General features: G+C 42.9%; 1 protein-coding gene across 3 annotated transcripts in view; it reads left to right on the top strand.

Annotated features, from left to right (window-relative positions):
- Positions 1–15,346, top strand: part of FBN2 (fibrillin 2) — a 206,627-nt gene that overhangs the window by 132,486 nt on the left and 58,795 nt on the right. For all 3 annotated transcript variants that reach the window (XM_077344464.1, XM_077344463.1, XM_077344465.1), the window contains 6 exons: positions 5,208–5,333; positions 7,474–7,602; positions 9,078–9,203; positions 11,555–11,680; positions 13,114–13,236; positions 14,388–14,513. In XM_077344464.1, the coding sequence (XP_077200579.1) occupies positions 5,208–5,333; positions 7,474–7,602; positions 9,078–9,203; positions 11,555–11,680; positions 13,114–13,236; positions 14,388–14,513 (756 nt within the window). The remainder of the gene's footprint in view (positions 1–5,207; positions 5,334–7,473; positions 7,603–9,077; positions 9,204–11,554; positions 11,681–13,113; positions 13,237–14,387; positions 14,514–15,346) is intronic.

Genomic DNA, 15,346 nt, shown 5'->3' with positions numbered 1-15,346 from the left:
GTGTAAAGTGAAGTGCCACTCACAAATCTTCAGAGGTTCCTCACCATGTAGCCTTGCGACTGGGACCACACAACTGGGATGTAGTTTTCTTGGGTAAAGGTTACCTGGGGAGAAGAGGAGGGAAAATTGAAGATGGATGGGCATATAAAGGTAGGTTGGTGATTATTTAGGAAAGAGAGATAGAAACAGGAAAAGGTGAGAGACCATGGGAGCCTTTAGGGAAGGCAAAATCATTCAGAGAAAAATCAAACAATCTAGCCCTTTCTCCTTTCCCTTTTGCAGTGCAGAGATTAAAAACATTGCATTGCCCCATCGAGTTTGAAAGGGGGGAAGAGAAACAAACTTTTCCTTTTGCAATGTAGAAATGTCAAGGGGCTTTCCGCATTCGTCCAAAATAGCACAATGGTTACTAATTGAAATCGCTACAGTTTTGCCATTATGCACAACGTCGTTGACAATCTGCAACACTCCTGAAACCGATCTGCAAAAAGCGCTTCGTTGTAGTGCTTTCAGGGAAATCCCAAAAAGTGGATTCACCCTCCGGAAAGCGCTACACTCCTGCAACCAATCTGCAACACTAGCAGGAAAGTTCTGTGCGTTACCATTGTTGCGGTTTCTGCAAAATCCCTCCCCCTGGCTCTCTCCTCTGATCTTCCGGCGAAGCGATCGCCATTTTTTTTTCTCCGAGCGAGCAGAGATCAATGCACCAGCGAGCCTTCATTTACCCAGCGAGGCTTCCCTGGCTGCAGCCCCTCTGTTTAAAGTCACCAAGCACAAGCCCGTTTGCTGGTTTATTTTCACTTTATTTTCACTTTATTTTCACACTGTTTTCGGCCGAAAATCGCACCCGTGGGGGGGGGGGGTTCACTTGGGGGGAGCGTGGCAACGATGAAACGGCAGCTCAAACACCACCTGCTAGCTGGATGGGTCTCTCCGTTGCAACGAATCAATGCAAATTCGTTGCAACGTGTGTGTTTTTTTTTTTAAACTTCCTTAAAGGGAAAGGGGCTGTTTGATAACGGCCGCCCATTGGCTGCTTGATGGCCAGGGGCGGGACACAGCTTAGCAATAGCGCTTCCTGGCTAGCGATTTTTGCAGAGACCGGAAGCCTGTGGGAAACGATAGAAACGCAACTGGATTCCACTACAATGGCAGGTATGCGCTACGCCGAAGTCCACTATTTAAAATGGTGATTTTTCGTTCAGCAAACAATTTGCTACATGGATCCCGGTGCGGAATGGCCCCAAGTGTTACACCTATCCCTGTCCAGCATGGAGAGGGGGGAATAGAAATGAGCACTTCATTTTGCAATGTGAAAAGCATTGCATGTGTTATTGTTCAGCTTGGAGATAAACAAGTTCTCCCTTTTCCATTGCAGAGATCAATAGTATTGCTTCTGTCCCTGCCCAGTTTGGATGGGAGGGGAGACTTTCCTTTTCTAACTTCACCATGTACCAATTTCTCTGAGAGGGTAGGATGGATAAGGAGTCACACCTGATCTGCTGAACAGCTGTGAATCAGCTTTTGACCAACGGGCAGCTACAGACTTGTTCAGCAGCTGTTCGTGCAATGCAATCCAAAAATATCCCTAATCAGCTCATATTCTGATTTTAAGTGTCCAACAATGTAAGTTCATCTACTGAATAAATTCACTGAGAAATCCATGGCACCCTTAGACATATATTTAGGTTCTGTGGAGTCTTGGAAAGACAACTGACAACAGGTGAACCCATGACGTCCTTAATATCCCTCAGTTCTGTGCCCGTATAATGGCTAAAGTAGTGAGGTCCTGGCAAGTCCTGTCACTGGCATATCTCTGTGGTAAGCTGGCCTAGGGCTTGGTTGCCATTTTAAGATTTTTTTAGGATGCTATTTAGGATTGCACACTCAGTAATGTCTTGCAGTCTCTAAATACTCAACTCCCTTGTAGGGTTAATATATACCTTCTCAATAACTTTGCCAAAAAGACTAACATACTGCTGTGCTGTAAGAAATAATGGGTTAGAATTCCCCCCATATCTTTCTCTGCTATCTTAGCAGATACATTGTGGAATCTAGCTTCTTCTGAGGACAGAACTAGAACTGATGCTGTCCCTGGGCTAACCCTGGGCTAACCCTCCTAGGGCAATGTACTTCCAAGCCAACACAAGGAGAAGAGGTACTACTCTTAAATGATTGCAGTTCTTTCTCTAAAGTCAGGAACAGAGGGTGCCACGAGGAGAGAGAGCCTTCCAGCAAAATGGCTGATATGTGGGGTCCTGCAGGGAGCTATCATCTCCCCAGTGTTATTTAAGATCTCTATGTGTCCCTTCCCCCAACTGGTCTGAAATTACAGCCTAGGTTGTTATCAATATTCAGACATCCATCCAGCTACACCCCCAGACTCGCTGACCAGTTGTCTGGAGCTGTGGTGCATTGGCTCAAGCTGAAGTTGTATCCAGATAAGATGGAGGTCCTATGGCTAGGTTGTTGATTGCCAGGTGAGTCAGTGCAGCTCTCGGCTTTTGATGAAATCTGACTAACTTCAGCCACAGTGAGGAGCCTGGTTGTGACTTTGAACTCCTCTTTATCAATGGAGATCCAGGTCACAAATGTTGCCCGCCAGGCATTTTATCATCTTCACTGGGCATGGAAAATAGTACCTTATCTGTTTGCATCTGACCTGGCCACAGTGATGCACACAACAGTTACCTCCAGACTGGACTACTGCAACTCACTCTATGCAGGGATGCCCTTGAAGCTGCTTCAGAAACTTCAACTGGTCCAGAATGAAGTGGCAAGAGACCTTAGGTAACCCAGTGGAGCTGTATGGGAGAGCAGTATATTAAATAGGCAAACAAACCTGTGCTGTCCAAGATATGTTGACTCAGTTTGAAGACTGAATCAAGTTCAGGATGCTGGTTATGTTCTATAAAGCCCTAAATGATCTGGAATCTTCATACATATGGGACCACCTCATCCCTTACATCCCTTAGAGGAGTTTAAGATGAAGCCAACAAAACCTGCTCAAGATCCCCAGCCCCAAGGACATCAAACTGACTTCAGCCCAGCCTGATGGAACACTCTCCCTGGAGAGATCAGGACCCTGTGGGACTTGGGACAGTTCTGCAGGGCCTGTAAAATAGAACTGCCAGGCCTACAATTGAGGCCAGAAATGACATTGAAATTCTGGCCTCCCTGCCTGAAACATCAGCCAAAACTTGATCACTTGACATCAGTACTACTCCCGGTGAAAATTCTGAGGCAGTTTTAATGACTGTGGGTATAAAATGTTTAACAATATCAATTGCTGTTATTTTATTATATGTGTGTGTGTGTGTGTGTGTGTATGTGTGTGTTTAAATACCTTGAGCCTTCAGGGAAGGGCAGGTTAGAAATAAAATTGTATTATTATTATTTGTGCTGCCCATGAAAACCCTTTAAGAGCACCTTCCTCCCCCTCCCCTCCCCACCACCACATAAACACGCCTTTTCCAATCCAAAATGATGCCAGGAGTGTCTATCAACAAACATGCATATCCTGTGTTGTTTGGGATTATAAAAAATTCATATGGGGTGGAGGGAGCAACCCCAATTTCTTTATGCCATAGGGGTCCCAATGAGATTCAGAATCCCACAGTATTGTTAAACTGTTTTCTGAGCACTACAAAATGCAGGCACATTGTGTCTAATTGTGCCCCCATTCCAGACTTAAAACCCTTAACAAGTTACTTTGCTGTGTATTTTTGCAAGGAACTTGAATGAGGAATTGATATATGGCAGTGGTACAGGATTTAATGCAAGGCATACGGTGGCTTGACAGAGTAAGATTGGCATCGTCTTAGTTCATGAACATACATATGCAAATTTATCAGAATTATATTTCACTCCAGAATGTTATATTTCATAACTATAACACTTACCTTGTAGTATGACCGTTCAGTAAGAAGCAATCTTTCCTGGAGACAACTCAGTAGCTGTTCATGAAGTAAACGGACTTAAAAGAACTTAATTTTGACATACACATATCCTTTTGATGTTCAGGCACTGTCCATGGCATTACAAAGGAAGGAAGAGGCATGCATGCCTCACAGGCCCCCACTCTTCTCAAGAAACAAGAAGCCAAAGTAGACATTACACAGCTGATGTTTTGTAGTGAAAAGCAGTTATAGTGGTTGTGAGTAGAGAAATTATGAGGAGAGTGTCCACTTAAACTTTGTTTCTAATTAACCAACACAGACAACTAACACTCAAGTCTTTTATTTCCCCAGCAGTGTAAAAGCTGCTTAGAAAAGTAGCTTTGAATAGAAAAATGACTTTAGGAATGGGTTAAGCAGTCTCTTCATAACACCATTTTCCATTCATTTGCACAACTTCTCACAGCTGCTTTTCATTTTAAAAAAGCTGTTGTGGGATTGTCGTGCCACATCTGTCATGCCACAGCTAGTTTGGCCATTAAATAATACAAAACAAAATATCACAATAATGTTATTCACTGTTTTGCTCATTACTAAAAATGTTTGCTTTTAAAGGTCATCAGATTTTGGGATGGACAGCAGCTGAGTATTCTGCAGTTAGGTTATTGAAAGAGCAATACCCGTAACTAGCAATCTACTATTGTTAGGTGGAGTAAATGTTCTCATACAGTCTACCCAGCTATGCAGGAGACAGATTGTTGGGCAACTAACATTTCTGAATCTTGGGAAATAGGTTAGTTCTAGAAAATTTAGAATTTGGCCATCCCACATCTAGCCAATCCCTTTAATAAGGTCAACATGCATAAGACATCCCTTAGGTGCAGCTTATCCTGAAACAATGACCTCTGTGGCTTCCCTTGGCAATTTTGTCGGTTGATATTATCAGATGTGATCTGTTTTTTACCTCTTCAGTTTATTATGTCCTGTTAACTCTCTGTCACAGAGAACAATACCATCTGATTTAGCATTCACTATCATGCTAATATACTTTGAAATTAATTATTTATGATTTCTGTACTGCCCATTGCAGCAAGACTAGTCATGCTGGATCAGGCCTATGGACCATTGAGTTCAACATCCTGGTTCTAGCACTGACTAGTAAGATAGTGAAATACCTGGTGTATCGCCATTAATAGATAACATTGCTCTAGTTAGATAAAATGCTGGCTTTTACATTTGTTTATAATAATAGATAACCATCTAAATTACATAAAATATAGAAGCAAACTGTTATATGTTTTCCCATTATAGATATAAATGAGTGCAAAATGTTCCCTGGCATGTGCACAAATGGCAAATGCAGAAACACAATAGGAAGTTTCAAATGTAGGTGTAACAATGGATTTGCTTTAGATATGGAGGAGAGAAATTGTACAGGTAAGTGTAACTTTTCATGATATAAACTTTTTTTGACGTTTGAAATGGGCATCCATAAAGAAATGCTGCCGGATTTCAGGGTGATATGGAGTTCTCCCCCCTCAAGCCTTTTCCTGTTGTTAGCTTGCAACACATTTAGCTTTTCTTTGGACTTAATGGTTGGAAAACAGCTCAGAGGGGAACAGTTTGGAGCAGAATAACAGGTAGAAAGGAGTGACTAAAACATATAAGCATGTTCTGCAATTGGTGGCCATTAAAAAAATCTTTAATGGCCGTATTGAGTCTGCCATGAAAACGCTAGAGGGCGTCACCCCAAGGGTCAGACATGACTCGGTGCTTGCACAGGGGATACCTTTACCTTTACCTAAAAAAATCTTTGGAATACTGTTGTTTATGTCTTCTTTGTATTGTATAGCTGGCCCCAGGCTACAGTCTAATCTGTTTTTTCTTGTCTTCATGAGCTGTAAAATATTACTGTCATCCTGAAAAGACAGCCAAATAAGGTCCAACAATTATGAAGCCTTAGCCAATATATGTTGTGCACCAAACATCAGTGCAGAGAGAGGAACTTCACTGACATTTCTATATTAAACCTATCAAAATAAATTAATATCTGGTATAATCCAGAAGAGCTGAAATTGGGGTTTAACTTGACATCTTCTACAATTATGAGAAATGGATGCGTGCACTGTGGTAGCTACACATTAAAAATAGAAAGAAATTTGTTCTTCGGCTATGGAAATTGCAATAGCTGGGGTAGTATATGGTGTGGGTGGTATGGTGTAGATCAATGTTATTCTGTATGTATTAAAGTTATGTCGTGTTTTTATATAGATTGCATTGACAAAAATGCACTCGCTGTCAAACTTAAAAGCAATTCAGAAAGTAGGAAAGAAAATACCATGGATGATCTTTTCTATCTTATGTGCCCAGTCTTTGCAACTTGGGTAGAATCACTTTCTGGTTGGAAGACAAGATCCATGTTCAGATTTTACTAGGAACATCTCCCAGCATATCAAGAGTGGCCCTGTCTTTGGGCCAAAGAACAGAGAGCTTTTCTAGAGCTCCTCAACAGACTTCAAAAGTCTTTTAACTCTTACTTTTTATTCCTTCCCCTTACTCGTTATTGCTTTTAAGTGTTTTATCTTATGTGCAGCTTTATCTTTGTCAACACTGCAGTATGTTGTTTTCTAAGCTACCATGATTTAATGGAGCAAACGTAGGATATAAATATTTTAAATATATATAAATATTTTTAATAATGAGTAGATTTAGATGGCTGACCTTGCCTTTCAACAAGAAGGTGGAACTATGCCAAACTGCTCTCAGGACAGGAAAGAACAGGAATGTATGGCATGCCCCCCCCTTTTTTTTCTTCTTCTCAGTTGCACTGTATGTATGGAAGTGTGTTTTTTCCACATACTTTTTATTGTCAAGAATTTTTCAAAAATTAGTAGCTAAAAGAAAATAATCCGAAAAGCCTAAAAGTGACAAGATCCTCCACTTCTGAACTGTTAGATTTCCAAGGTGGTAGGGGACAAGGCAGAGGCGGTTTGCCATTGCCTGGCTCTTCATGATGACCTGGTATTCCTTGGAGCTCTCCCATCCAAGTACTAGCAGAGGTCAGCTCTGATTAGTTTCTAAGATCGGGCTATCCTGGTGGGGTAGGCTAATTTAGTGAAGCAGAATTAGCTGAGTTACGGTGGGGTGGGGTGGGCTGAGTAGAAACAGACAACCAGGAATCAGGTGATTCTGAAATAAACACCAATATTCTTGATTTAACCCAGATTTTATCAATTATTTACACAAGGAGCAAGCTAGAATAGCTTCTGTTCTATTCAAAGATTGCTTCTGTATTAAAGATAGAATTGTGCTTTTAAAATTATATCATGGTCCAGGCAGGGGTCCGAGGTAAAGAACTGGAAACCAGGCAGTAGTAGAAATATTTTGAGCTATAATGTATCTGTTGACCATCGCGACAGATCAAATGTCATCTTCCAATAAGATATCATGATTCCTGCAGATTTCAAATACTGTGCTATTGCCACTCTGGTTTGGAATTTAGGAAATTAAAAGCTAATTTATTTGAAGTTTTCTGTGGTCAGCATAAAATTTCTTTGTCTTTTCATCTGGATTCTAGACATTGATGAGTGCCATATCTCACCTGACCTCTGTGGAAGTGGCACCTGTGTCAATACTCCAGGCAGCTTTGAATGTGAATGTTTTGAGGGTTATGAAAGTGGATTCATGATGATGAAGAACTGCATGGGTAAGTGCTATAGATTTCAGCACTCACACATTTTGGAACTTAGAAACCATATTAACAATGGTGGTCTCTTTGGATTGAGCTTGTATTCAGCAATCACATATATTTATTTCTTGTTTAATTTACTTAGAACAATTTTGCACTGCACTGTTTCTTAATCTAATACAAGGTAGCTTAAATCACACTAAAGTATTTAAAAAACTGAATACTGCAGTAAACTAAAACAGCAGTCAAACAAAATTAAAATGTACAAGTTAAAAACCATACAAAATCATGAACAGCACAAGAATTTAAAAAACAGTCAAAGTAACTCTGAAATACACCACATTAAAAACGAAAAGCAAAGTCTTAAAAGCAGAGTGACCAATAAAGCAGAAGGTTATCTCTAAGAGGCATTTAATCAAGAGAGCTAGTGAAAGGACATTAGGGAGGGGTGAATTTCAAAAATACCTAGAATAAAAAATAACTTTGCCTGGTTCACAAAATATTATAAAGTTGACATCAAGCAAGCCTCTGTGAGAAGAGAGTTCCATAACGGAGAAAACAGTTGGAAGGCTTAATCACCTGGCTCCTGATAGGAGGACTGGGCTTCAGCAAGTGGTCTTGTATAAGGGTGTGCAAAAAAGATCAGCATTTTTATAGTTCAAGTCTACATACACACAGCATCATATAGGAGTAGGCTGTCCTACAGGTATCCTGGTTCAAGACCTTGCTGAGCTTTATAGGTAACTGCCAGTACGTTGCATTGTACTCATAAGCCTGCCACCAGCCATTTGAGAACTTTTAAAACTGCACAAACACATTCCCTAAAATTAGCACCTGCTAGTAGCATACCTAAACACATAAAACTGCCTTCTGACAGCTCAGTACATGTGAACCGCATATTGACTGAACACAGCATCAGGAGAACCGCATATTGACTGAACACAGAGGGAGAATGGGTGTGAACACACTAGCTCTGATGTTGTTTTCACATTGTTGCAAGCTTGTGAGTACAGCACTTACTTGTGGAGCAGTGTCTGTGCATATGTTGTAGCTCTGTAATCCGGGCTGCTGTCAGTCACTGGGAGAGTATGTACAAGGAGCTCCACGCATAGATGCTGTGCTTACAAGTTGGCAGTGACACAGAGGTGGGGGAGGAGTCAGTTTAGTCATGCCTGCTTTCTCTCTTTCCAGATGGGTCATGTGACAAGGCAACTGAGTCAGACCATAGGTCTCTCAAAGTGTTATCTGCTGTGATTGGCAGTGGTTCTCTGGTTTCCTAGAAGGAGGTCTCTCCCTTCACCTACTAACTGATCCCTTATATTTTTCAATCCAGAGACACCAGTGATTGAATCTGGTACTATGTGTTCTGGAGGGGATATTGTTACAATGAAGTAGCCTCTAAGAGCCATAGATTTCTGTTTCCAGATGCTGACTGCATCTTTATCTCCAGTTGTACATTTAAAATGTTTTTTTTTCATGTACTGTCTTTCCAGATATAGATGAATGTGAACATAACCCTCTTCTTTGTAGAGGTGGCAAGTGTGTGAATACAGAAGGAAGCTTTCAATGCGATTGTCCTCTAGGTCATGAATTGTCTCCATCACGTGAAGACTGTGTGGGTAAGTTTCTGGGTATTTTAGGATGAAATTTATGCATACTGTAGTATCATGGCCCTCAGTAGAGGCTTTCAGAATTACTTGTTTCTGAAAACATCTGGTTAATATGTATGGTCACAACATGTGCCTGAGATTCAGCAGGAATTTGTCCCACTTTTCAGTTTGACCCCAGGTCGTCAGTCAGATTGCTAGAGCATAGTCTCTTCCTTCTTCCACCTCTCACTCTGTTACTGGTTACTGGCTTTCATGTGCTGCTTGGTTTCAGGAAATCCTCAAATAGGGACAGTAATTCATATGTCAGTACTAAGAGATCTTTGAGTAATGAAGTAGCACTGTAAGCTTGGAAAGAATGCCAAGGTAGGAATAAATCTGAAACCAGAAATAAAGTGTATGAATCAGAATAATACAAATATATTGGCAGAGCAATTAATAAATTTCAAGCTAGCACTGTGACCTTACTGGGTTCTGGCCCTCCTCCCCCTGCTCCCTGCTCAGTCTTGAGATCCAGTGTGATGAAGTGCTTAAAGAGTAGCAGACTTTAATCTCAAGAGCTGGGTTTGATTTTTGACTCCACCTCCATATGCACCAGCTGGGTTTCCAAATTCCAAGTGGAGGCCTGGAAATGTTCAAGAAGATGAAAAAGAGAAAGACAGGATGAACGAGAGAGAAGAAAGAGGGAGAGGGAAGGAAGACATCAGTTCTCCTGAAGAACACAGCTGCTTTGAAAGGTCACTGGCCCTCCTACAGTGTCTATATAGGTCACCAGTGTCCCCACCTTCCTACCACCACATCTTCGAAAGGCCATCCAGAAAAGCTGTGGGGTAGGGGGTGGCTGACATCTTCCTCCCACCCACCTCACATTTCCCGAAGGCTGGACCAGGCAGTGAAGGCCGCAGGGGGGCTGCCTTTTTCCTGCCCCTTTCTCCACATCTCTCAAAGGCCAGGTTGGGTGGGCAAGGCCATGGGCCTTGCCTCTATCCCACCCACCCCACCTCCCTCAAAGGCCAGGCTGCTCTGGGAAGACCAAAGGGGTCAAGCTACCTCCTTCCCACACATCCCTGTCTCCCAAAGGGCAGGCCAGGCAGGGAAGTCCATGGGCTGTCTTCTTCCTGCTCCCCCCCCCCCACATCTCCCAAAGGTTGGGCCAGGCTCATTAAGGAAGGCCATGGAGGAAGCAGCTTCCTTCATACACCCCACATCTCCCAAAGGGCAAGCTCGGCAGGTAAGGCTGTGGAGTGCTGCCTCCTTCCCATCCCCCTATATATCCCAAGGGCCACACTGGGTGGGGAAGGCAAAGAGCATTCTGATGGCCAGCTATAGGGCCATGGGGAGGTGTTGTGAATCCAGGTACTGTTAGGGAAGACACCTTGGAGGAAAAGCCATGCCAGGAGCCCCCAACTTCACTGAACCTCGATGGCAGCTTAGCCCAGCCAAATATTCAACAGGCAGAGATCTCTGACCAGCAGGAAGGTATGGAGCTTCAGACAAAGTTGTTGCAGGAGCACCTCATTCCTCTGCCCATATTCCAGCTGCAGCCAATTAAGCAATGCAGTTATGTGCTGGAAGAGAGCTCCAATCTAAAAGGCACCACACCATGTTAGCAAGACAGTTGTTGACTGCAGAAGACTGGGATTTATCACAGAGTGAGAACTGAGAGGCTTCTGACAGCCTATATTAACTTGAGGCTGGGAGGTCTGGGTTGTGGATACAACCTGTGAACTCCTCCTTCTGCTGATTTCCTTGGACTGTCTGAAGGAACCTTTGACTCACTGGACTAAGACATTCATTAGATTTTGTCTATCCCTTGGTATTCTGTTTTTGACATACTGGTTATCTGTGCTTCCTTCCAGCAGACAGCTGAATCCTGAGTCCAACACAGGAGGCAAAGGAAGCAGCTGGCTTCCCTCCCTTGCCTGGGAGGAGTTGGAGGGTGGGAAGAGACTGAGAATGGAGCAAATTATAGCAGCAGGGCCATTCAGAGAGGCCAGAACTTCTTCCACCCAGTAAGCAGCAGGAAGAGGACAGATAAGCCCCATGATTGGCTCTCATTGGCAGAGTGCTCTCTCCCTGTTGGCAGCACACTCCCAGGGAAGGCCAATCAAGCAGGGACTGAATTGTATGCATGCGATTTGCACTGCTTGGCTCTAATTGGCATAGTGCAGTTTGAACTGATTGGCCCTCACTGGCAGAGTGGTATCTCCCTATTGGCAGCACAGCCCCAACACCAATCAGATAGGGGGTAAGTTGGCTGCATGCAAGTTCAACTGTATAATGTTTAGTGAATATCATCTTATCTATTGCTCCATTTTTAACTTCACCATGGCCAAAGGTGAAATGCAGTTTTTGTTTTTCAGATGTTAATGAATGTTCTCTGAGTGATAATCTGTGCAGAAATGGCGAATGTGTGAACATGATTGGTACATATCAGTGTTCTTGTAATCCTGGGTATCAGGGCACTCCCAACAGACAAGGCTGCATTGGTAAGTATTGGATGCTATGACATCCAGGATTTTTTATATATAAACACTTCACATTTTTCTCTATTTTTCTCTTTTTTCTTTCATCTGTACACCGCCCGTGGCGCCGCGGGCGCCACGGACTAAATAAAATAGTAAGGGGTTCTGGGGCGGGATGTGTCCGGGATGAGGAAGGGTCCGGATTGGACCCTTCCTCATGACAGACAATCAGAGGGACCAATCGGCAGGCGCAAAGCGCCTGCGGCTCGCAGTTGCTCCCGGCCTGACGTGTCAGGCCGGCCCCTGAGGGAGCCCCCGGCAAGACTCCAGCCGCCGAGAACCTCCAGCCGCTGAGACTCCAGCCGCCGAGAGGGAATCAGGGCCAGGCCGCGCCCGCGCGGCCCGATCCGCGGGCGCGGCTCGCGGGTGCGGCCCGATCCGCGGGCGCGGCCCCGCGGGCGCGGCCGGGCACGGCCGGGCACAGCCCGATCTGCGGGCGTGGCCTCCGAGAAGCAGCAGAAAGAACCCACCCCCCCAGCCGCAGAAGATCAAAAAAACGCAGAGGAGCCGCCGCAGCCCAGCGCACCACGCCTGGGACTCCCCACCAAAAACCACGAGACGCCGAGGAGCCGCCACCCGCCTCCTCTTTCAGGTAGCCTGTCCCTTGCTCTGTCCCTCGCTCTGGTCCCTGCCTGCTAGCGCCCATTGTCTTCTGGATACAATGGGCTTTTTTACTAGTATATTATAATAGCAAACTTACAGAACAGACAGCATTAGAAAGATGTACTTGTATGTAGCACAGCTTTAAAAAGTGTAGAGATCTGATGGAATCTACTATATGATCAAATGTTAGAACCATATAATTGTCATCAATAAGAAATTTACTTAAAAAAAATAAAATGCTGGCATTGTCCAGAAAAGTTTGACTGGCAAACTGCTGAAACTGGTTCACTGAAATGGTTTTGGCATGATTGTGCTTTCCCACTGGTAGATTTACAGGCAGTTTGTTTGAAATGAACCATGTTCATTCTGCAAACTTCTTTTCCTTACACCCCTGTTTGCTTAGGCTGAGTTCAGCTACCAAGCAGACAATGAGAAGCAAAGAGGTGCTAAAGCTACTGCATTTGACAGCAGTGGCTAAGAATCCACATTACTTTTTCAATGCGATCATATTGATATCATAACAATGAATTAATCACAAGGTACTTTAAAATCCACATGATTGTAAGCCCTCTGCTCTACAAATAGCACCATTATCTCACCTATCTTATGTTCTAATTTTTATTTTGGTCATTAAATTTTCAACATAATCAAATAAATTAATGCAACAGAGGAGAGGAGGAAGACTAAAATACGGGACGGAAACTCACTCTAAAATATTGTTAAGAGAAACATCAGAGAAAGTAGTTGCTTTACAAACTGCTAAATCCTCTCCCCTTAAAATCTTCTCTCTCTAGACATTGATGAATGTATGATTGTTAATGGAGGCTGTGATACTCTCTGCACTAATTCAGAAGGCAGCTACGAATGCAGTTGTAATGATGGTTATGCCCTGATGCCAGATACGAGGACATGTGCAGGTAAGAGAGTGAATACTAGCAGTTAAGCTTCTTTCTCATGGGTTAAGCAACACAGCACTAAGAAGTATGCCTAAATCCCTTACACAGAGATCAGATACATCATAGGAGCTTAGAGCATCAGCTGCAAAACAGAAAGTCTCTGTTCAAATATCTCCTTAGCTAAGCATTCACAAGGTGCCCCTTGTAGGCTACTGTTTTTAAACTCCTCACCTACAATGAAGTAATCCAGACCCATATCACTATGTATGAAGGGTTACTGGGATAATGTGTGTGCAGTAATTGAAACACTTTAAGGACCAAACTAGACAGTTTTCTCTTTGTAAAGAAGGGATCTGTTTATTTTTACAAAAAAAAATAGGATAGGATCCTGCCTCTTAAGAAATAAGAAGAACCCTGTTGGATCCGACTCATGGTCCTTCTAGTCCAGCATCTTGTTTCACACAGTGGTCAACCATCAATAGCATTTAGACGCCGGTGCCTTCCCCTAATATTGTCTCATGGCTCTGGAACCCAGAGGCTTAGTGCCACTGAATGTGGTTCCCTTTAGTCACCATGGCTAGTAGCCATTGGTAGATTTTTCCTCCATGAATCTGTCTAATCCCCTTTTAGAGCTGTTTATTCCTGTGGCCATCACTACATCTTCTGGTAGTGAATTCCAGATTTTAATCACTCTCTGTGTAAAGTAGCATTTCCTTTTATTTATTTATTTAGATTCATTCTCTAGAGACTCGCAGCGGTTTACAAAGACAATAAAAACACCCCTAAAACACCCCTTATTAACTAGATGGCGATCAATATGGATTCTAATCCCCCCCCCCATTCAGCGCCTGGGTCAAAGAGTTCTTACGGTGGGAGCAAGGGTTCTGATCTAGCACATATCTAGGGATCCTCCTATGGTAACTCTGAGACCCTGCCCTGGCCTCAACCTTACTGCCCATCAGTTTAATTGGCTGCCCTCAAGTTCTAATAGTTTGGAAGACTGAGAAAAAGTTCTCTGTCATTTCTCTCCATTCCATGCATAATTTTATAAACCCTCCGTCTCCCTCCCCCCCCCCAAAAAAATTACTTTTTCTCATAAAGAAATTGCTCCAACCCCATAATCATCTTAGTTTGCCTATTAGACATTTTGCAGTAATATACATTTATTCCAGATATTGATGAATGTGATAACAATCCAGAAATCTGTGATGGTGGACAGTGCACCAACATTCCAGGAGAATATCGATGTCTTTGTTATGATGGATTCATGGCTTCTATGGACATGAAAATCTGCATTGGTAAGTTATGTAGATATAGATTTCAGAAATGAAATTAACATGTTTATCAATTCTGTAATTAAAATGCTGATAGATACAACACTAATATATCAGGATGGTACCACTTTATTCTGCTCTGGTTCAGCCTCACTTGGAGTACTGTGTACCACAGTTGAAGAGGGATGTAGACAAACTGGAGCGTGTCCAGAGGAGGGCAACAAAGATGCTGAGGGATTTGGAGACCAAGGCATATGAGAAAGGGTTGGGGGAGTTTGGTCTGTTTAGCCTGGAGAGGAGATGATTGAGAAGGGATCTGATAACCATCTTCAAGTATTTAAAAGGCTGCCATGTAGAGGATGGAGCAGAGTTCTTCTCTCTTGCCGCAGAGGGACAGACCAGAACCTATGGGAAGAAATGAATTCGAAAGAAATTCCATCTAAACATCTGGAAGAAGTTTCTGACATAGTGGTTTCCCAGTGGAAGATGGTGGGTTCTCCATCTTTGGAAATTTTTAAACAGAGGCTGGGTAGCCATCTGACAGAGTGGCTGATTCTGTGAAGGCTTAAGGGGGTGGCAGGTTACAGTGCATGAGCGATAGGGTTGTGAGTGTCCTGCTTTGTGCAAGGGATTGGACTAGATGACCCAGGAGGTCCCTTCAAACTCTGTTATTCTATGATTCTATGTAAATATGGAAATTATTTTAATACTATTATTTGAAAAGTTGTGAAATAATTTGCTTAACATTTTAAATCTTTTAAACGTTTTCTGTATGTTGCCTAAATTTTATTAGAAAACATCTTTTGAATGCTTTTTTTCTCAAGAAAAACATGTTTATTTTCATCCTTATATTAAAT

The sequence above is a fragment of the Paroedura picta genome, chromosome 7 (assembly GCF_049243985.1).
Source record: "Paroedura picta isolate Pp20150507F chromosome 7, Ppicta_v3.0, whole genome shotgun sequence".
Taxonomy (NCBI): domain Eukaryota; kingdom Metazoa; phylum Chordata; class Lepidosauria; order Squamata; family Gekkonidae; genus Paroedura; species Paroedura picta.
Note: the sequence above shows the minus strand (reverse complement) of the source record. Positions and strands in the feature narration are given on the sequence as shown.